Source organism: Quercus suber, unplaced genomic scaffold, assembly GCF_002906115.3.
Source record: "Quercus suber isolate HL8 unplaced genomic scaffold, Cork oak 2.0 scaffold_447, whole genome shotgun sequence".
NCBI classification, from domain to species: Eukaryota; Viridiplantae; Streptophyta; class Magnoliopsida; order Fagales; family Fagaceae; genus Quercus; species Quercus suber.
In genome coordinates, this window is record NW_027069898.1 from 418409 (window position 1) to 441766 (window position 23358).

The window sequence follows — 23358 nt, forward strand, 5'->3', positions numbered from 1 at the left end:
TAAATATACCCATAATATTAATATAAAAACAGTCACATTAATCGTTCACCATTGTCATTACACCTCCATGGTGTACAAAAATGATACCTTCTCGTGGTATCTGAACAGTTCAAATACATAATTTGGGCAATTGTATTGTCCCAATAATACAAAATACTACATATATAATACAAGAGTAGGTCAATACTAGTTCTACAACAAAAGTGAATTCCAAATGGAGAAAGCCCGATGAATAAGACGTGCATTGTTATGGAGAAAGTCCAAGGTTTCCGCCATCTGGAGCAAACCATGCTTCACCTCCAACAAACCCATTTCCTGCAAATTTTTTTAAAAAAATGTCCCTATGTCAGCAAACTAGATAGAACATAGTGCATAACCTATAGCCTAAGAATAAGCACTTTTTCAGAATGGCATTGAGAAGGAATAGCTGAAAAAATTAACAGGCCACCACCAGAATTCAGAACACAAAATAACCAAATAGGAGGTAATGTGACAACAGAAATTCTTTCCTCACAATCAATCTACCCACAAAAGCAAGGGCAATCAAAGCCATTAAATTACCAAATGGCCTTTACTAAATACTAACTCTTCAAATTCATAATAGAGTCCTCTAAATCATGTAGCACCATTCAAATTCAGGCAAGCATACACTAAAAGTCACATTTCATTTCAAACCTTCATATGGGGTTCACTAAATCACATAGAAAATTATAGTTCTTCAAGTGAGCATTCAATAGCGCACTCTTCAAATCTTTTCAAACAAGCATTCGCTAAATCACATTAAAAAGAACCATCAAAATCCTTCAAATGGGGGCACTCATAAATTGCATGTAAGCTCTCAAATTTAATTCACTTCAAGTGGGCATTCACTAAATCACATAAAACCATTAGAACCCTTCAAATAGACACTCACTAAATCTATATAACTATAAGCTTTCAATTCCAACTACGCATTAACTAAATCACATAGAGACATGCACTTAACTCTTCAAATTCAGACCAGCATACACAAAAAACAACATATCTCTTCAAACCTTCAAAATGAAGCATTCACTAATAAATCACATAGAAACATCAGAACTCTTCAGGCAGACATTCACTAGCACAACTCAAATTCTTTCAAACAAGCATTCACTAAATCACAATAAATAAATAAAATAAAAACTCAAAATTCTTCAAATGGCACTCACTAAATCACATATAAAGCTCTCAAATTTAATTCAATTCAAGTGGGCATTCACTAAATCACTTAAAACCATTAAAGCCCTTCACATTGGGCACTCACTAAATCACATTTAAACAAAAATTTAAAATTCTTCAAATGGGCATTCACTAAATCCCATACAAGCTCTAAAATTTAATTCACTTCAATTGGGCATTCAATCCAATACTCACTAAATCACATATAAGCTCTCAATTCCAATCAAGCACTAACTAAATCACATCAACACACATTCTTCACTAATTCACAACCCTCTCAAATTACAAAATACATTCAAAATTACAAAGCCAAAAAAAAAAAAAAACACAAATTAGTGAATTACCATTCCCTTGAGCTCCTTAGGCACTTTAGGCACATTCTCCTTAGGCACCATAACAGACCCTAAATATATAAATATTTATGTAAATATATAAATATTTATTTATAAATAAATATGTATATATTTATGTAAATAAATAAATAAATAAATATATATATATATATAATGCCATCGGACTCAATCAAAAAAAAAAAAAAATTTGCGATTGGACTCACCGTTAAGTGGTGGTGGTGGATCGGCGTTGAAATCGGCGAGGTGAGCTCTGGGTTTCTCAGATCGGGATGTGGATCGGACTCGCCGTTCAGTGGTGGTGGTGGAACGGCGTCGAAATCGGCTCGGTGACGTCTGGGTTTCTCGGATCGGAGGTGGATCGGACTGCGCGGTTATGAGTGGTGGAGGATGACTTCTCTCGGTGTGGTCTCGGCGTCGAGCTCCAGTGTCTTCTTCCTCAGATGGTCTCGGCGTGGAGGATGTCTTCTTCAAGTTTCTTGGCTCTCTCAATGTCGCCGGCGTTTTCTCTCTTTCATTTCTCTCAATCAATTTCTCTGGCTCTCTCTGTTGTGTGTTTTCTTCTTCTATTTCGTTCCCAATCAATTTCTCTCAGAGGCTCTATTTTGTGCGTCTACTCTTTTGTGCGTTTTTGTGCGAGACCCGGAAATGGTTTGAAGGTAAAATAAAAGCGTAAAACCATTTCCGAGTCAAAGGGGAAAATATGGTCAAAGTGGAGCCATATTTTCCGGAAATTAGCATTTCCCTTGCCTTCCAAACACATGGGTCAGGTGGTAAATGATTTCTTGAAATCATTTACCACCAAAACAAACGGACCCTTAGTTTCTTGGCATGTTTAAATTTATGCAGCCTTTCTTTGTACCATGTCCTATCTTGTATTCTTAAATATATAAATATAACATACAATATTCTATCGATTGCGGGAATGATATTTCATTCAAAGCATTGTGTGTTTCAATTCGTGGGGGTGAAATGGTGCTAAAGCAAGACCCGTGACTATGAAAAATGACTCCTTGATTGACACTTGAGTCCCTATCTTGTGATTATTAATTTTTTTTTCTTTCAAAAAAGTGAAATGGCGCTAGAGAAAGACCGTGACTATGAAAAATGACTGCTTAGTCGAGACTTGAGTCCTTATCTTGTGATTAGTACATTTTTTTTTTCCTTTCGGAAAAGTTATTATTTTAGTTATGCAAAAAAAGTACTTCAAATTTCATCCAAAGGACAAGTTAAGGACTACTTGAAATCTGTCTACTATGTAAAAGTATCTAACTTGAAATTAAACAAAAATATCTGAATGCCTATGCAAGGGGAGGATTAGAGTGTGCTGGTTCTCTCATCTCAATCAACAAAGGGTTGAAAGTCATCAAGAATTTAGGGTTTGTGGAATTAATTTTTACATTTTACTCAATTTCTTTAGTAGCTTTATGCAAGCTCTGACAAGAAACATTGAGTAATTTTTACAGTGAACTTTAACTCAATGGTACAACCTTCTTTCACAAAAAAGCATCTATTATTGGATATGTGCGCCTTGGCAAAAGGTTAATTTTTTATGAAATCTCAATCCTTTCTCTCACCTGAAAATGTTTGAGCATTATTTCAATCATTTGATGCTGTATCTGACTAAGGCTTCTTTTATATAAATAAATCTGAACATCTTGAAGATGAGCTGTAATCAGAACAGACAAATCTCTTTTCCGTGAGAAATTCTTCTTTTGCATTGGAGAAACAATTCTGCAAACTCAGAGAGAAAATTAATCGTTCCCGGAACAAAGAAGCTGTGGTGTCTGAGATTTAGGGACCATTATATTTATTATGGTACTCTAAAAATGAAATAAGAACATTGACCCTTCTCGTGAAATCCGCCACTTTTTTCTTCTACAAAGTACTTACAGAAATTCAGACAGAAATAACTTCCTATTTTCACCACATATAGTGCAGAAAAAACCCTAAAACCGTGAAAAATATTATTTCATGAAAATCTTATTATTTTCTTTATAAGGAAAACTATTCATTGCTTCTAAATTTAAAAAAAAAAAAAAAAAATTTAGTGTAAGTACTTTAAAGAATAAGGATAGTGGGTGAAGTAGTTGGTCTTAGGGCTTTGAAAAAAAAGGCTTCAAGCATCTATAGATATTTTTTCTTCCAAAATTAAGAAATGAATGCACTTCATAAAAAACAAAAAAGAAAAAGAAGAAGCCGAAGCTGAAGAAGAAGGGGCACTTCAATACATATTAAATTGCTCCTCCGAAGCTGAGGATGGCAGATTCATTTGGGGTTTATAGGGTTTCAATTTGTGTGTGTTTCTTGGTTTAATACATTAGTGATATAAAGTAGGGCTCGGCTTTTGACTGGTGTAACTGCATCTCTGCAGTCTATTAGACCTCAATTATTTTTGATGAAGATTCCTATTATGTAGATTGGCGTCTAGTAAGAAAAGCTGCCAAGAGTCTTTAAGATTTTTTATGCTTAAAAGTTGATTATATTTTTTTTTTGTTTTTATTTATTCAACAAGCGATATATTATTAAACCCTAGGGATTAAGGAAAGGTATCACTTTTCAATTTATTGATTTTTATTTTTAAAAAGAAATCCCTAAAATACTTCTTTGCAATCCCAACTGTTTGAAATTTTCTTTAAGATGCTGATGAGCTCCTCTTACTTTTTAAAATAAAAAAATTTCAAGGACAAACAAAGCTCTGGTTTGCTTTATATGGACCAATTACTCTTTAATTTTTAATTTTTTGGAAGCACACATTATTTTTGCATAGTGTCAGTAGTATTTTAGGGTTTTCCTTATTTTGCAATATGTAGATATGGGAACCACAAAGAATAAATTTTGAAAGTTGGAGGAACCCCAGACTATGATCGAGTTTTGAAGATTAGATTCATAGTGGCTTAAAGTCAGGAATAGCGGTTTGGTATTATCAACCTTGACAGATATAAAGGAGCTACTTGATTATGAATGATGAAACAGAATTATTTGATTATATGTATTATCAAATATAATGTATAAACAACAACCATCTAACTGATATATATCTCTATGGTAGTGTGTACTGTGAAAATCTCACTGTCATATCTGCATGTGGTCCCTTTGTCTGAGTGGATGCCTCAAAGAACCTACATATTGGTCCCTCATCTAAATGGTATCTTGATATCTGTCATATCTAATCCAGCTGATTAACTTCAGTAGCTATAGCATACACCACAACTTTGGAAGTTGCATTTGCATTGCTGTGTTTTATCTAATTCAATTTCTCAGCCTACTTCTATCCTCTGGCAAGTGAAATCTAATTGCAAACCTTAAATTTTACTATTAAAGCTTGTCCTTCTTTCTCATCATGATGACCCTGGTCCATCTGAAGAAAAAGGAGGGGAAAATGTTATAATTAACCAAGAATGTATTTCAATGAATACTTTGGTTTTTACTTTTGTTAAAGTTCATGTTTTTTGTAACTAAGGATTATAAGTTTATAACCCCCTTAATCCCAAATTGGGAAAGGCTCTCCAAATAGAGAAAACATTATCCAACATCATGGAATGGAGATTGTGTTTGTGTCTCCATTTCCCTTTTTATTTTGTTTTTTTACAACTAGGCATGCATTCTTCAATCCCATGCTATATGGAATGCACTGATAAAGTTATTTGCAGTTGTCTAAAGTGTATGCCCCTTTCCTATTATGTTTTGGATGGTCCCCCTTGAAGCTAACTATCTACCTTGTATTATATATTGAGCAATTGAAATCTAACTAAAGAGAAGACCAACTGAGCTTATTTAATATATTAAGATGTGATTGTTCAATATGTGGTATGAACAGTTGACAAAATTACTACTTTCTTGTCCGATTGATGTGTCATCTCACGCGGTCGCCACTTGGCCATAAGTACACCATTCCTTTTTCTTTTTTCATTCCCATGCAACATGGAGCTGTTAAATATCGGCATCTTTTCTTTTCCCAAATTGTAATTTCTTGAAATAATTTTATTCTCTCTGAGAGAAATGTTATTTGAACTTTATGCCTTTTACCAAGCTCACTTATATTATTGAAGTGCATACTTAAGGACTTCAATGGCACTATGGCATCTACTTCCTCCCTCTTCCTCCTCCTCATCTTTGCTGAAAAACAATAGCCAGAATTAATTAGCTGAATCTGCAAAAGATTGTTTGCCTGATGTAAGTTCTTTCCATGACCCTATTTCTCAGGTTAAAGTATTAGGGTAGATGCATATATCAAGTGTTCTCATCTCAAGTGAAAAAAAAGAGTATATTTTTTCTAATTTCTAACAAGTTCATGTTCACCTTCTCTTGAATTAGATCTTCATGTATTATATTGGCTTGAAAAATATAGGTTTCCCTTTGCCCTAGATTTTCTTTCTTTTTTTTTTTTTTTTTCTTTTTTGAATTTTTGTTTTGGGTAAGTCATTTACCCTAGATTGAACTCACTGTTACTCTAGTTTTCATTATGGAAACTCTTAAATATGATTTGTAATAGCCAATTCAATGCAAAACATTGTTTTAGAAGAAACTCGTTTAAACCTTCTCTATTTGCTATTTTGTTACTATGTAAAACATTCTAAAGTAATTAAATAATATAAAATATCCTTAAGTATTTGCCAAAATTTTGAGATTATTGAGAGTATAGAAACATCCTCAGCACTCTTAATTTATGGGTTGGAACATGATTTACAATTGATTTCAAAATAGACACTTTCTTTTTTGTTAATCTTTATATTATAATTAAAAGATTTTTTTTTTTGGCTAAAGACCACATGAATTGATGTAACTTATACTCTTATAGTACTTACATAAATTTTTAGGATTCATATTCAGAAAAGAGGGAAATGAATACTAATAGATTGAATTCTATTGTTCGTTTAGTCAATCCTTGCACCTCAATGATGAGAAAAGTAAGATGATTTCAAATTCAAGAGAAAAAGATATTCAAGCTAAGCAAGAGGGGGAAGCCAATGCTGAGAAGTTGTCTAAGGCAGCATCTAGCTCAAGGCAATGGTCAGGATTTAGAAATCCAAGGATTGTACGCGTCTCGCGCTCTTTTGGAGGAAAAGATAGGCACAGCAAGGTTTGCACCGTAAGGGGATTGAGGGACAGACGGATTAGGCTTTCAGTGCCCACAGCAGTTCAGTTGTATGATCTTCAAGATAGACTTGGACTTGGTCAGCCTAGCAAGGTAATTGACTGGTTGCTTGATGCCACTAAACTTGATATTGATAAGCTTCCACCACTTCCAATTCCTCAAGGATTCACTCAATTTCATCCACAACTTTTTTCTCATGAACCAAATGCCTCTCAACCTTCTTTCATCCCTTCATTTGATGCAAATCCCACATTTATAAATGATGGGGCAGATCAAAATGCTATGGAAAAATCCAAGTATTGGGATATAGATGCTGCATTCAGACTAAAAAGCAAGGAAGTTGAAACAGGATCAGCCGCCAACAAAGGCAAGTGGATCAAAACTAACGAAGAAGTAATTCAAGAAGGAATTGGTGGTTATAGTGGACAAATTTCAGCTCAAAAGTTCTTCCCTATGGCAACTGATTCTTCTTCGAATTCCTTACCTGGCTTGCTAAACAATGCCATGGCATATAACTCCCACCATCATTCTGAGCCTTCAAGTTTATCTCTATCTCAGTTTGGAAGCCATGGACTATTTCCCTCCCAAATGAATCCCCATACAAGTAATGCCATACAACTTCCACCTTCATTACCGCTACTACCTGCGTCTCAATTCTTTTTCTGTCCATCTACGACGACACCAGCACTTTTCACTCCATATTCTTCATATATCACTACCCCAATAGAGAGTGATCCAAGGCAATTCAACCATATTCAGTTCTTGAGCTCAAGTTCACAACATGTCCTACCTCATCCTCTCATGCCACCATCTCTTCATTCAATGAGCTTGCCATTAAAATCCTTTCCAACGAATGAGAATTCCAAGCTTCCTCAATCACAAGAGGACAATGGAAGTAGAGTGGATAACGACAACGCTGGTTCTTAATGATCTTAGAGTGGACTCCTCTTGTTGAACTGGTCACTACCTTGTGAATCTCTCATTTTGAAGGCTCATCGGACGTGTTCAACAATTGGCAGAAGATGATTGAGTTGCAAGATGGATGCTTTCAGCTGCTCCTCAATTTGTCTATATACAAGTAAGACACTTGAGAATACATTTATTTTCTGAATTTAACTACGATTTTCAGCAAATGGTAATGTGAATACGTGCAAGTTTGTAAGGATTAAGGATGACAATGCTATACAACACTGCATACTTGTGTTTGAGTGCTTATAGTTTTATATACTAAACTCAGTTTGATAAAATTTTGAATGCTTAATTTGGACTAAGTGAAGTTGGATATAGGATTCATTTGCAAATATGCTCGATATTTATTCTGACCTAGTTAATCAGAACTTATTTCCATTTCTTCATATCATTATCATTATATAAGCTTGCAACTCCTGCATGCCATATGTACCAACATCAATTATAAGAAAACTAAAAAAAAAAAAAAAAAAAAAATTCTAGATAAACCATGTTCAAATTATGATGATAGTAATCACATTTACTTCATCACAAATCTAAGTTACATGCTAAATAAGTTGGGTAAATAGAAGAAAAAAAAAATTAAAAGAGAGAAGTCAATGAAATATAAACGTTAAAATGTTGATTGCCTAGATGATGTGAGGTAAAAGGATTTATTTCTATACTCGAAAAAAAAAAAAAAAACCTATGAAATGTGGATTTTTAAATGTCAAAGAAAGCGGCTAGCCACTAGTAATGAAGGATTCTAGTCAAATTGCCAAAGAGTAAGTTTGGATTAGGGGTGTCGGTATTCGACCTAACCTGCAAATATGACACGAACTCGACATGGGTTTTTACGAGTTAGGGTTGGGCCTTAATGGGTTTGGGTCATAAACGGGTCAATCCAAAAGCAATATGATAAAAAATGTGTCATAAGTGGGTCTACCCGCATAACCCACAATAGACATATTTGATATGTCAATTTATTTGTGTCAACTCGAAATGGCCCACTTAACACAACCCGTTTAATTCGTATAACAAATAAATATTCATTTTATTTTAGATTTGTCAAATACATTTTATAGCCAACATATATTTTAAATTTAAAAAGAAAAGTGAGTAATTACAAAAACTTATAAGGGATAGAATTAGAAATTGAAACTTTACAAACCCTAGATATCTAAACCCTACAAATCCTAAATCTCTAAACCTTCTTATAAATATCTAATTTTATTTTTTTATTTCAGCCGTACTACTTACTTTACTATCTTATAGTCTTACGCCCAATTCTCAAACTCAAAGTCTCAAACCAGTTATTGCTCTCTTTTTAATGTGTTTAATGAGTTTTAGAATTAAAGAAAACTGTTTTCTTGGTGTTTCAAAATTCTGCAGTAATTTTTTTTGTATAATGTTTTTGTTCTTTATACTTTGAACCCATGTGCTGTTATTAATATATGAGCTATATTAATTGTTGATTAAGGCCACGGTTGTAGCTTTTGTCTTGTGCCGTGTTTTTTTTTTTGGTTAGTGTTGGACACCATCTGCATGTCTTGCAAGTTCGTTTATTGAGATAGTTTATTAACTAGAATCTATGGATGATAATCGTAGTAATAGTCGGGATTAGCCTACTATTTGCTCAAATTATTTCAATATTGATATTTAGCATTTGGCGAGTTCCAAGAATATTATATTTTTGTTGAACTATGTTATTTTATTTTTGTTAAATTATGTTATTTTGAATTTGGGTTGAAGTGTATGCACTTATTTTGGAGTGTAAAGAACTTATTTCTAAATGAATGTTATATTTAATATTATGCAGGTTGAAATGAGTTATGTTATAGTGGCGAAGGGAGGGGAGGCCATCCCCCCATTTTCAAATTCTCCCCTTCCCCATCAATTTATTATCAAATTTTACGTAATGGCCTCCCTTCAATTTTTGCTTTAAAAAAAATGGTAAATACACTTCATATAAATGCTAATGTCTCATTTTTTAATTTTAACATTCAATTTTCTGCCATATAAAACTCATTAACTTTAATATCATTTAAAGCATATGTTGCCAAAATTATACAAATAAATATATTTAGTAAATCCCCCCACTCCCCAATCTCCCCCCCCTAGAGAAAATAACACGAGAAAATTCAATGACTAACTACCAATTCAATGACTAACTACCAATTAAATACTAAATTAATATAGAATTTAATTATCTAAGTAAAGAATGGGGTTTAAGTAATAAGAGTTCAGTGGTAATGACATCCTTTGTAGTTTTCCTAATTCAAATATCATCTCCATCTCCCCAAACTATCTACCTATCTCAAACGTTTNCCCCCCCAAAAAAAAACTAATTGTATGTTTGGTGACTATTTTTTTTCCTTATTTTTTGTTTCCAAAAACAATTTTCTATTTTTGAGACTAAAAAACTTGTTCGATAATCCAAAATTGATAGAAAATAAAAACTGCTCTCAAAACTCAATTTGTGAAAGAAACTGAAAACATGCAAAATATTGTTTTCAGTTTTTAATTTTTAAAAGTCAATGAAAAAATGCATTTAATTTAATGAATCTTTCTCATTTAATGAGTTAGCATTAGAGTTCAAATTCTAGTAACAACATATTTTAGTATTTTCTATTTTTTTTTCCAAAAACTATCTTTTTAATTTCAACTAACCAAATATGTTTTTGACTTCAAAAATACAAGAATTTTTTTCTTTATATTCCCAAAAACAAGTTTTTGAAAATAGAAAACAAAAATTGTTACCAAACATAACCTAACTTTTTCTGCCTTTTCCCATCAAACGAAAAGATACTATGATTTTTATAGTTAAAAGTTTAGGCTATATTGTATTTTATCACCCATAAATAAATAATTTTTTTTAATTTAGCATTTTTATTAATATATTTCTTGTATATTATATTTTAGATATTTTTTTTAGAAAAATATTTTAGATGTTAAGGAATATAAAAACACATTTATAATTTAATTTATCTGAAATTAATTGATTTTTATACCTTTTTATGTTTTCTAAAACTATTATTATATATACTATAATGTGTAATCTTTAATTTATTTAACAAAAAAGCCTTGATTTAAAACTTTTAAATAATATTAATTATGATTGATTATAATTATACAATGAGAAAAGAAAATATTTATCAGGTATTATATGAAGCTCACTTGATGAAATATCTTATATACAAGGAAAAAAATATCACGCTAAAAACATGTTTTATATATAAATTATCAACACATATACGTGTCTGTTATTTTTGTGGATTAAAAATTATTAATATATTTATTTTTCCCCTCTTGCCAAAAGCTTATTTGCTAAAAGTTGATAAAAATATAATTATATATAGAAAATGTGAGTCTTTAAAAAGTTATATATAATTAAATAAACTAAAGAGACATTCTAAAAAAAAAAACTAAAGAGATAAAGAAATAAGTTGTTTAAAAAAAAAAACATTACGATAAGAGTTTAAATTCAATAAGGATTTAAACCTCCACCAACCAAAAAAAAAAAAAAAAAATTACAATAAGAATTTGGTGTTAAAAATGAGATAAAGTGCACCAGGTGTGAAGCAAAACACTAATTTTTGGAGATAGAGTCGTTGGGAATAGGATAAAATCACAATGGTGGGTGGAGGAAGCTAATGGTGAAGGTAATGATTTGTTGAGGTAGGGATTTTAATTGATGTAGCTTTTCATTGGAGGGAGAGGATATTTTACTATCTACCTATCTCAAACGTTTCTCACAAAAAAAAAAAAAAAAAAAAACTAAGGGCTTGAGGTATGAACAAAAAATTAAACAAATAAATTAGAAATGGTATGCAATAAGAGTAAATAAGAGATTGCAGGCGCGCGCGCACACACACACACACACACACATATATTGTGGTGGGACGGCTCACAACGACTTAAGGCTTGTTAGGCCTGAACCCCCAATTAATTTGTATGTTGTTTTTGGTTTAGCCCACAATGGGAGGTCCCAAGAGGAGTTTGGCTGGTGAATGGTGGTTGAAAACGGTTGTGAGATGGTTTTATTACTAGAAATCTGACTGTTCAAGGAAGATCTTAGACAGCCGAGGTGCCCTTAGGCATCTCAAGCTGGATCACCCTTCCCATTACTCGTTTATTGTTCCTCTCCTATCTCTCGTTTGGATTGGGGGAGGGAGAGTGGAAGGAAATAAAATAGAGTTTGTTAAAAATTATCCTTAACCTAGAACTTCCCTAACATGAATAATGAGGAATACGTTAAGAGAGAGATCAATTAAGAATTGTGAGGAGCTTGCAAATGATGCATTCCTCGATGGAAAGATGTGACGTATAGAACCATAGTCTATAGAGAAAGTTCAATGAGGGAGGTGAAGCAAGGTGTGGATGTTGGTGCTCATATAGGTTTTGGAGATCAAAAAAAAAAAAACAAAAAAACAAAAAAAGGTCATATATGGTTATATGGGGATGTCACACTTTTGGACCTTGGAGTCGGGCTTTGTCAGATGGATAAAAGGTTGGACAAGTATGTTTGAACGTAGTAGTGTGACAACAATTAGGGGTGGCAAAATTTGACACGACCCGCGAACCCAACACGACTAACCTGTTTATAAACAGGTCATGGGTTGAGGCTAAATGGGATCGGGTCATATTTGGGTTGACACGGCTGACCCGTTTAATAAACGGGTCGTGTTCGTGTTTAACATGTGAACCCTTTTGACCTGTTTGACCCGTTTAGGTAATAAAGGTATTAAATTTTGTTATTTTTGCTTAATTTTTGTTGTTGTAATTATATGTTTATTATTATATTTATGGTTGTAATTGTATTTTAATTTTAGATATATAGAAATTAATAATAGATTATTTAGATCATGTATGACCCATTAATCAAACAGGTTATTAGTATTAATTTTTACATGACTTATTAATTAAACAGGTTAAACGTGTCGGGTTGGGTCAACCTGTTTAATAAACAGGTCGGGTTAGGGTTGAGGATTCTTGACACGTTTACTAAACAGGTCGGGTTCGGGTCAACCCATATAGCAGAGTACTTATGGCTCGACACGACACGAACCCGACCCGCGAACACGAATTGACACCCCTAACAACAATGGTATCAAAAAAAAAAAAAAAAAAAAAAAAGTAGTGTGACAACAAGCTCCTCTTCTAAGTTGAGGCATTTTGTCATTTGAATACCAACAATTATTATGGATATGAGAAGCTTCAATGATTGCAAATGGCAATATATATATATATATCGTTTACCAAAAAAAAAAAACTATATATATATATATATATATCAAAACCTTGTAGATCAATTCTGCGCCATACCCACATAATAAAGCATATGTACAATTTTGCAGTGAGTAGGTATTCTCTATTGGCAGTGAGTAGGTATTCTCTTATTGGCATTAATGATATCAGAGGTACATATCTCTCGTTGCCTCAATTATTTCTGACCCTGTACAGGTTGATTTATTGTCCTTGAACTCGAAGCTTGCTTTGCTAAGTACTTCTCTTGGGAACTCACGTGCTTGACTTAGTTGTTTACTCTACAATCTAACTAAAGACTTGGGCTTAAGTAGTTGATCTACAATCAATTATGCTGCATATTGGGGTTATGGGTGTTGAAACCAAGAAAGTCGATACCGTACCGGTACCGGCACCGTACCGGTTGCATACTAGTATCGAAACATTAATGTTTCGTACCGGTTTAAATACCGACCGTACCGGCCATATACCGGCCAATTTCGGGCAATATCGGCCAATACCAGGCGTACCGGCTGGTACAGAAAAAAGTTTTTTTTTTTTTTTTTTTTTTTTTTAAGTTTTGTAATTTTTGAATTTTTGTTAGGGTAGAATGATAACTTATTTGAATTAACTTATTAGTATTATTTGTTTTCTTAGTATGCAAAGGTAACTTTTAAGCTTTCTATTTTTTATATTGTGTGTTTTTTTTTTTCTTTTAATTGATACTAAAGTCTAAAATTATGAATAATTAGTTTTGAATTGAGGAAATATTTTATGGTAAACTTTTATGTTTATTATAATATATATACACACACTACATAATATATATATATATATATATATAAATATAAAAAAAATAGCGGTAAACCTGAAACGGTACACCGGTATTGACCGGTATTCGAAATATACCGTACCGCTGGGCAAACCGGTACAGTCTCCGGTACGGTATTGACTCCCTTGGTTGAAACTTAAAAACGAAGGGCTGGAATTTTTAAGTACTTGAGTTAACTATATGAAATATGACCAGCAAGGGGGGTGTATATAAATATTAAATAATGCAAAAATATTCGTTTGTTACCCCCTACTAATTGGGTCAAGTTCTATTTAAATTCTTGAAATTTAGAAAGTTTGGTTTCAGTCCTCATTTATTTTTAAATGCCTTTAAATTACTGATTCCGTAAATGTAACATTAGAATAATTGCTTATGTGATTAATAGAATGCATACATGACACATTTTTAATAATGTGGCACTTGAACTTGGATAGGTGACACGTGGACAAGAGATAACCACATCATATGTCCAACCCCAAATCCCCAAATCACTAACACGACCATTGGTCCCCAAATCCCCAAAGTTCTAAAATCGCAATTGGTTTTGCTGACCTCAACCTTTAACCCTTGTTACTTGTACACCGACCTCACATTCCCCACCCCACCTAAGCACACCAACTAAGGGATTCTTTACGGTGGTGGCTTTATGAACACCCTAACTTGCAATATATATATATATATATATAATTATTTTTTAATTAACTTGTTTTGTCTACCCGAAGCAAAAATATTGAACACTTTGACTTAAGAATCCCAAGAATTTGGGTATAAAAATAATACTAAGACACAACAAAAAACCACAAGAAGTTCACAACATTCCTAAAAGGGCTTGCCACAATCTCCAATAAATTTTTGCCGTAGCTTTTTGTTGTATCCATAGCATTATTACTCTAAATATAATCTTGGCCCCCCAAACATATCTTTAACTCCTTAAACAAACAAAAAAAAAAAAAATAATTATAGGTTCTAGTTAGCTTAATTGGTAAAGTTTCTAATAGTTGAATAAGAGATTTGAGGTTCAATTCCAGTTTACACCAAAAATTAATTTGTGTCTTAGTCTGATGATAAAGAGTTATTATCAGGAGCGAAAAATAAAAAAATAAAAAAATCCCGAATTTTATTTTTCCTAAAAAAAGGTAGCAAGTGAAATATTGTAGCCATGAGTTTTAATTTTCTTGACAGTATTGGCAACCCTGCTTTCCTTGACTTTGCAATTGTAATATTAATAATAAAACAATCATGCAACGATTCAAAATATGAAAACTCAAAAAATAAAATTGTAAAACTTTATGCACATTTTTTTTTATGACGATATATTCAAGTTATCTTTTTATTAGATTTTATATAATATAACTTTCTTAATATATGACTACCTAGTGTAAGCACCATTAATTCTTTAAACTCTAGGGTTAGGCCGACAAAGTTGGTCTCCTTCTCCTCTCTTCTTTCACTCTTTGGACTACAGATGACGAAGTCAACAATGAGAGGCGCCCAAGCTTAAGCCTGACAATGCAGGCACAGCTAAGGGTGCAATTCAAAGGTTCTTCAAGCTCTTGTGCCCAATTTACTCTGCATGAAATTACAGGTTTGGCCTCGAGGGAAAAGTCACAATGAGATTATCATTGTAACATGAGTAAGAGTTTTTTTTTTTTTTTTTTTTTTTTTTTTTTTAAATTTTTCTCAACAACCAAACATGAGGAAAAAGGGGTTACAAAAAATGAGCAGAGCCTGTTTGTTTTTTGAGAAAATTAAGTGAAATGGTTATTTTTTTAATTATTGTTTTCTTGTGTTTCCTCAGAAAGCAAACGACGGGAACGTCTATTGTGGTCTTCTCTTACTCACATGCCCTCCAACTATCCAAGCCCAAGTTTCACATCACTAAACTTTGCTATGTATGCATTTTGATAGGCACATAAGAAACGATTCTAAAGGCACATACACAAAAAAAAACGATTCTTTAAAAGAAATTGAGGATAATATAACTGTAAAAAAAAAAAAAAAAAAAAAAATTTAGGGATTTAAATTGAACATGATCAAAATTTGGAGAAATTATAAGATCGACATAGTGGACAAATGATGTAGTCTACAATTCTATTAAAAAACTGCCACTTGTTTAAAATTATTAGTTAGAAAAATTTTTTAAACAGAAATTAATTACTGACTCAGTAATTTTAAACAAATAGAATTTTTTTAGTGGAATGGTTGATAAATAACGTAGTCCACCAGATGACTCTATAATTTCTCCCAAATTTGGGAGACCAAACTTATATTTTTGCCTAAATATAATTTTCAACAAACCAGAGTCCTCCTCTATAACTAACGATTTCCTTTGGACCCTATGTGACTTAATAAGATATACCAAAGAAATTTCCTCAAAAAAGGGGTTGAATTTGGGCTCTTCAAGTAGTTTTCAAACCACCAATTACCTATGGATTATATAAAAAAATTACATACATTTTTCTATATTTGAGAGTTTAATAAAGAATTAATAAAATGGTTGGGTCTTATAGGAGGTAAGCCCTTCGAAACATTCCTGGGTGAGAAGAACACTAATTTCTTTAATGAAAGTGAGATAAAATACTAGTTTTGTCCATATTTTGAATAAAATAAAATGTGAATTACAAAACTATATATTTTTCTCATTTCATCCTTTATGTATATAAATCATCGAAACACTAAAATAAAAAAAAATCATATTACGTTCCAAATATTCTTTGCTTTTAAAATCTCCTAATTATAGTGTTAAGAGTACGTAGGGAAGATTATATGTTCAAGTGGCCTTGTGTCATTATTGGTATAATTAGGCATTATGAATACCATGATCACTGCAGAAATTAGAAAAATGATTATTAGAAACAATATATCATAAAAATGGAAGGGATTCGTCTGTGAAAGATAATTTGTTATAGATATTGTACACAGATTAATTACTACATTATTATAGACTAATCTAATTGTTGACCTAATTGTCATACTATATGTATAGTACATCTGTACATATGTAATTCTATTCTCTATGACACCTACCCAAAAAAAAAAAAAAAAAAAGAGAATAATTTCCACATTACATATTAAAAAACTAATTAACCATGTTAATTTAATTTAATTCGTAGTAAAAAACTATATTGATGGGTTCAAATTCACTCTGGCAAAGTCTTAAAAATAACAAGCTCTACATTAATTTAATTTTAACATATACATATTTAAAAAATAATCACCATAAAATGGACATCATAGATTAAAATTTTAACTAATCTAAAAAAAACTATATTAAATTTAAGCCAAACAATTGTGCTTGCTTAACTCAAATGAGATTTCCAATTTTGACACTTAAGTGTCCTCGGTTATGTATATAAAAATAAATAAATAAATAAATAAATAAAACTCAAATGGGATTATGTCCTATAGTTTTGGGCAGAACTAGTTAGGTTTGGCATGACTTTTGGCAGCCCTATAAAAGTAGTGTTCTCTCTCTCTCTCTCTCTCTCTCTCTCTCATGCGCATGCAGCAACGCATGCCACATATATATATTTGCAGGAAACCACGTGAGGAAACTAGGTTTTAGTATGGTTATACGCTCTCCCTTTGAGTACCAATTAACATCATTACATTTACCTATATATATATATATATATATGAACAGTTTATTGACCATGCGTGCATACCTTTTAACTCTAAATCCCACCCTAGAAGAAATGATTACAGAGCACAGGCTACAGCACATAAGTTTCAGTGTTATATATTATTATTCATAATAACGTTACCTTTTGCCATTTTTGAATACCTTTATGTATAAGAGCTAGCCCAAAGTTCAATTACCTATTATCTCAGCACTCCACAATAAGAATGTAATGGAAGAGTCCACTCAAGAAGAAAAGCCTTAGAACCTGCAGTTCCTCTGAGAATGAAAAAGATGTAGCATAAACCAACAGGCAGAGAAAGACTGAATTTGAGACTTTACCTCTGTGCACTGTTTCTCAACAATGTGTCGCAAGATCCAAGAAACATTAAAATACAGCCCAGCACTCCAGCAGTTGTTGCAGTTGGCCTGGCCCCCTTTTAAAAGTGATATCAAGCAAAATGGCTTTTGGAAGCAGAAATTGTGGTCCAAGTAGTGAAAAGGAAAGAAAAATAAATTTATGGCTAGGGCCGGCAGGCATATGATAAGAAGGATTAGGATCCCATGCAATGCAATACCTTAGGCATTTCATGGGGTGCGATTACGCCCTCATTTCAGTAACAACATTTTTTTTTTTTTTTAACTTTTAAATTTAAATTTTTTTTCCAAAATTTTTTATTCAAATGTTGAGATTAAAAGTTATTTATTTATTTTTTATTCTTTTAAACTCTCAATCTCAACCATTGAGAGAAATTGCACATGCATATGATCTCAATCTTGATAAGAAAGTGTACATGTGCAAGCAAAATATTAGTCCCACGCGGTGTTAAGAGCGTGGTGGGAATGGGAGACCTTATTTCTGTAATTCTAGCCAGTGTCGGTGTACTTTTACCCTTGCCAATAAAAAAAAAAAAATAATAAAAAAAAATTACATCTAAATATGTTTGTAGTTAGGGAAATTTCTCAAACCTACTATGTAGTAATTGAAAAAACGATTCATGTATGCTTTTAGTCACATGAGTTTTTTTAAAGAAGTATGTAACTTATTTAAATAATACATGTTGATTGTCATATGGATTGCCATATAGGCGATAGGAGATTTATTTGAATTGGTTTAGAAGAAAACTTTATCCATAAATAATCCTAGTTATAAATAATGTACCATACTGTAACAGAGGGTATGATTTATTATTTTTTTGTAAGAATTACATACAACATCCTTTTCACATTTAGGTGGAGCATGGGATTCTATCTCATTTTGTGAGAGAAATATTAAGAGTGAGTGAGACACTTTATTTTCATAGTTCATTTCATGATTCAAACTAAATGTTACAAATTTAAAGGTGAATCAAATATTATGTCATTTAAAATTTTAAATGATGTGTCACTCTATATACAATTAGACCTCAGAAATAAAATTTGAATTGTAAAATGAAGAAGAAATTGTTTCGTGAGGGAGATGTTGCATACTACAGTTACACATAACACTACCTCACATAACTCTATGAGGGAAGGAGGCAATGACCCTTCGTTGTTGTTGTTGTTGGTTTTTTTTTTTTTTTTTTTTCCTCCCCTCTTCTACCTATGTATATTCTTATAAAAATAAAACTTACATAAAAAATTAAATTAATGGCTGATTTTTAAAAAATGATTCTACATATAATCTCAAGGGGTTTGTTTTGTAGTTCCCAAAATTTCATGAAATCCATGAAGCCTTAGGTTCAAAACTTCTTATCAATATCTTGGGCCATCCCAAGAAATTTTATTGTAATTATCTAGTGTGTGTAGGATAAGGAAGCTACACATATATGTATTATTATATTATTATTGGATTTGAACCTATGATGATGTATGTCCACTTCATGTCCATGTTCATGATGGTTTCTATTAATCAAATCATGAGACCATTTTTTTTTTGTGTGTGGGCAAAATTTTAAACCAAATCTTCTATTCAATGATAAGAAAATTTAAAAGTTGAAACTAACTTGAATCCAATCCTTATTATTCTTATTATTCTTATGTCGTACTGGGCTTATTAAATTCACACACACACACACACATGTATGTGTTCAAAATTTAGATGTTTATGTAACCGAAAGGGATTGGCCTAATAGTTTTTAAGGTCTCATAACTTTATGAGATTCATGAAATTCTAGGTTCGAAACCTTTAACCAATGGTCCAAAGAATTCATCTATGTAATTTATTGGTGTGTGTGGGATAAGGGACTATACTTTTCCACACACACACACACAAAAAATATATATATATATATATATATATATATATATATATATATATATATATATATTTTGCATTGGAGAATAGATAGGGATTTTTAATTTATAAGAAACAATTGCAATTTTTGTGGTTAGAAGTTAGAAATCTTTATTGAATTTGTCTTTTATGAAAAAGAATATGTATTTTTATTGGTGTATTTTTTATGTTCTTATTATATTGAATTATATAGTCTTAGGAATGTAAAATGACGTTTATTTTATAAATTTTAAAACAATTAGTATTGTGTGTGATCAAATATGATTTGAAAGATAGTTAACAATTTACAAAATGACTTGATGGAGAAATTGTTTTTAGTTATGTAATATTTTGTTGGTTATATATTAGAAAGTACCATATGTTAAATAATGCTATATACATGTTTTATATATAAATACCATATAAAAATAATATATGTTATTTTTTAGATTTAAGACTTCTCGATATATTTAACTTGGCTTCCTCTAAAAAAAAATATGGCTCCTCCATTGCATACCACCAGCTACTACTTTAAAACACTTAAGCTTAACCCTTTAAATTTTAAATTATATTCGATCTATACAAGTTGTTCCAACTTGTTTCAATTGGTATCAAATTATGGAAAAAAAAAAAACTTGTAACTTAATTGGTACTTCATAATGTTTCCAACCAAGACATTTAGAATTCAACATCCCCTCTATCGGGAAAATAATTGCATTTCAATTGAAGCTATATAAGTGCTTTCTAATTGAGAAATGTTTCATTCCTAGATGGTATATTGATTCTAATTAAGATCAAAATATTTCATTTCTCTAGTCATTGAGACGTACTTACCATATTTTTAACTTTGAATCCTATTATAAAATTCATGGAAGCTCCTATACAAGGTTTTATGAAGAAAAAAAGAAAAAAGAAAAAGAAATAGTCCCCTCCCACGCAGGATTAAGAGCGTGGAAGAATGGTCTTTCTCAAAAAAAAAAAAAAAAAAAAAAAAGTTTTCTAGAATGGCCGGCATGCTAATAGGTAGTCCTACTACAAAGTTTATGGCTATGGGCATTGGTGGTCCTGCACTACTACTCTGCTACTTCACAAAGGGATCACATGTGATTCATATCAGACTAAAGGGTGGTGATGTTTTCAAGAAGTTAGTAATTTTTGAAGTTCGAGTATTCAATTTAAGGTGACTTGTTGGGATTATATTTAATGGGGTTTGTCTTATCTCTTATTTTTCGTACATCAATCAAAATTAATTGACAAAAAGTACGGAAAGTCATATTATTATGGTTTTAAAAACTGGACTGGACCAGTCAATACTAAACCCTCAACCAGTCTGATAAAAATGAAAAAAATCAATGGTTTAAATTGTTAAAATCGTTGGTTTAATTGGTAAAAACTGGAAATCAAATCATTTTTTGATTTTTTTGACCACTCCAGTTTTAAAATCATGCAAATTATTGACTTTTTTTTTTTTTTTTTTTTTGGTGGAGGTAGTTTGGGTAGAGATTCAAACACTACTAGGGTTTGGAGCTGAACCCATAAATATATAACTTTTATTCTAGTTTCATTATGGTAATGGCTTGAAGTGAAGGCAGGTCTAAAGTAGTCATTATGCAAGAGTAACAGAAACAATATGAAAGAGTTGAACAACAATTTTGGCCCAAGAACCCAAAAAATAAAGCGTGTCCAGTTAAATACAAATCTTTTCAGAAATAGGCTTGAAACGTAAATGGGCCACATTGGAGCCCAGTTAGGTTCGAGTCAATTTGGCGCCGAAGCCTTATTAGGAAATTAGAACAGAGTGAAAATAAAGTTCGAAGTAAAAATGAGCCCCCGACGAGGATCGAACTCGTGACCTTTCGCTTACGAAGCGAACGCACTACCACTATGCTACGGAGGCTTCGATTGTTATAGATGAACGATAAATATATTAAAACACTACAGCATTGCTATACTTTTTCTCACCCATGACCCAGGAGAACTATTCCCTGCTGAATGCTGATGTCAATTTCGAAAAGTCAAAATTCAATGCAAACGTTGGAACTTGGAAATCTCATTATTAAAAAAAATTAAAAAATCAGTTAATTCCAAATCAAGTATTTCCTGAAAAGTAATGCTACCATCATAAATTATTTTATAATATTTTTATAAACTATTAATATAGCAAATTCTTATTAGTTCTAATATGGGTCCATCACTAATATCACATTTATGTTTATCGATGATTATTTGAAAATTACTAAAGTCGCATCAACAGTTTATAAAAATGTTATAAAATAGTTTGTATCTGTAACATTACTTTTTCTTGATTTGTAGTCTTAACGTTAATTTTTCCCATAAAACAAATTGTAATTTTTTCTTCTTTTTTTGACTTTATTATGGCATTGCAATATTTTGAAGATGTATGACATATTTCCAATTTTGGATAAGTATTTAAAACTTTTCCAATTAGCCATGTAGATACAAATGTTGATATAATGGTGTGACATATGTACAATGAGAAGGCTGAAAGATGTAATTCAAATATGTTAATAAAGAAAAATGATACAGACAACTAATTTACAACATTTTTACAAACTGCTAATATGATTTTAGTAATTTTTAAATAATCATTGATAAACACAAATGTGATGTTAGTAGCGGACTCATATTAAAACTAATAAGAATTTGTCACATCAATAATTTGTAAAAATATTGTAAAATAGTTTGTAATTGTAGCATTACTCAAGGAAATAATGACAATTATCAAATTTTGAATAGTGCGTGGAATTGAGGACATGTGTCATCGAAGTGCAAGGAAAGGATGTCACATGAAGTAAAAGAACTGTCAATAACTACTACTATCCATTGATAACTGTCAGAGATTCAAGTATAAATTGAGGACTACTGTGATGTTTGGTTTGAGCATCACTCATAATTCAATTTTCATAATTCATATCTCTAACTCTACTTTTTCACTCACTCTAAAAAATATTTGTTTGCTTTCATATCTTGGATGCACATCTCATGTCTAAAACTCAAATAATGCATAAAGTAGTGGGACCCACTTAAAGAAGAGAAGTTACCTAAAAATAGGGGAAAAAGAGAGAGTAAGAGCTAACTTCCAACAATCACACACTGGTTTAATTTGACATTTGATTTAACAATACATTGACGTGGAACTCATTATGATTAAATTATTTACAATAGTGTCATTGAAACAACACTTAACTCAAAATTTGGAAACAGCCAAATTTTATTTTTAATTTCCGTAACTCAAACTCAAAATTTTGAGTTTTGAGTTATGGAAACTCAATTCAAAAATAAATTCAAACAATTTAATTTTCTGTGGGGCTCACATTTTTTGAGTTTTGGTTTTCCCAAAATGGGAATTTTTTTTTAATAGAAAAAGGACACTCAAACCTCATGACAAACTACTCAATATAGATTAATTAGACCGGTTGCTTTTGAGAATTAGTGGTATGTTGCTTTAGATTGCTCTCTTGATGGTTTGGTGGTTTTTTGTTCTTTTTAGTGTATTTATCTATATTACAGAAGTTTAGCAAGTTTGTAGTTGTCAACTCATAAATCTTTATAGTCCTTAGTTCAATTGCCATTTATTGTTTTTCATTGATACAGCCTGGTAGCATCGTACTTTGATAACTCTTTGAATTCTTAACTTTCCAACACACTTGTAGTTTGATAAATCTTTTAAATTTTAACTCACTGCTCTCCATCGATTGTTGTTACTAAGCATTTTTCTCGATAAGCAATGTAGAATGTTTAACGACATTAGCATCGATAGATAAAAAGTTCTCTTTATTGAGGCATTGCTGA

At 31.5% G+C, this 23358-nt stretch overlaps 1 protein-coding gene, 1 long non-coding RNA gene and 1 other non-coding gene across 4 annotated transcripts; 1 reads left to right on the forward strand and 2 right to left on the reverse strand.

Moving 5' to 3' along the window:
- On the reverse strand, positions 1 to 2223 carry LOC112017671 (uncharacterized). 2 transcript variants are annotated; one of them, XR_002883496.2, is made up of 3 exons: positions 1757 to 2160; positions 1545 to 1603; positions 1 to 315 (listed from the first exon to the last, which is right to left on the reverse strand). It is a non-coding gene; the product is annotated as an uncharacterized LOC112017671 (long non-coding RNA). The 2 variants fall into 2 exon arrangements; XR_010624445.1 differs by lacking the exon at positions 1545 to 1603 and having other exon boundaries at positions 1757 to 2223.
- A 3314-nt stretch (positions 2224 to 5537) lies between these two features.
- Positions 5538 to 7910, forward strand: LOC112017684 (transcription factor TCP5). Its single transcript, XM_024050136.2, has 2 exons — positions 5538 to 5726; positions 6432 to 7910. Exon 2 carries the CDS (start codon positions 6466 to 6468, stop codon positions 7573 to 7575), a length of 1110 nt encoding a protein of 369 aa, XP_023905904.1. The 5' UTR covers positions 5538 to 5726; positions 6432 to 6465; the 3' UTR covers positions 7576 to 7910.
- A 13460-nt stretch (positions 7911 to 21370) lies between these two features.
- TRNAT-CGU (transfer RNA threonine (anticodon CGU)) lies at positions 21371 to 21442 on the reverse strand. Its single transcript has one exon. It is a non-coding gene; the product is annotated as a tRNA-Thr (tRNA).
- Between the last annotated feature and the right edge of the window lie 1916 nt (positions 21443 to 23358).

Excerpts from the sequence above, each read along its gene's own strand:
- LOC112017684 (XM_024050136.2), top strand. The coding sequence starts at position 6,466 with ATGATTTCAAATTCAAGAGAAAAAGATATTCAAGCTAAGCAAGAGGGG.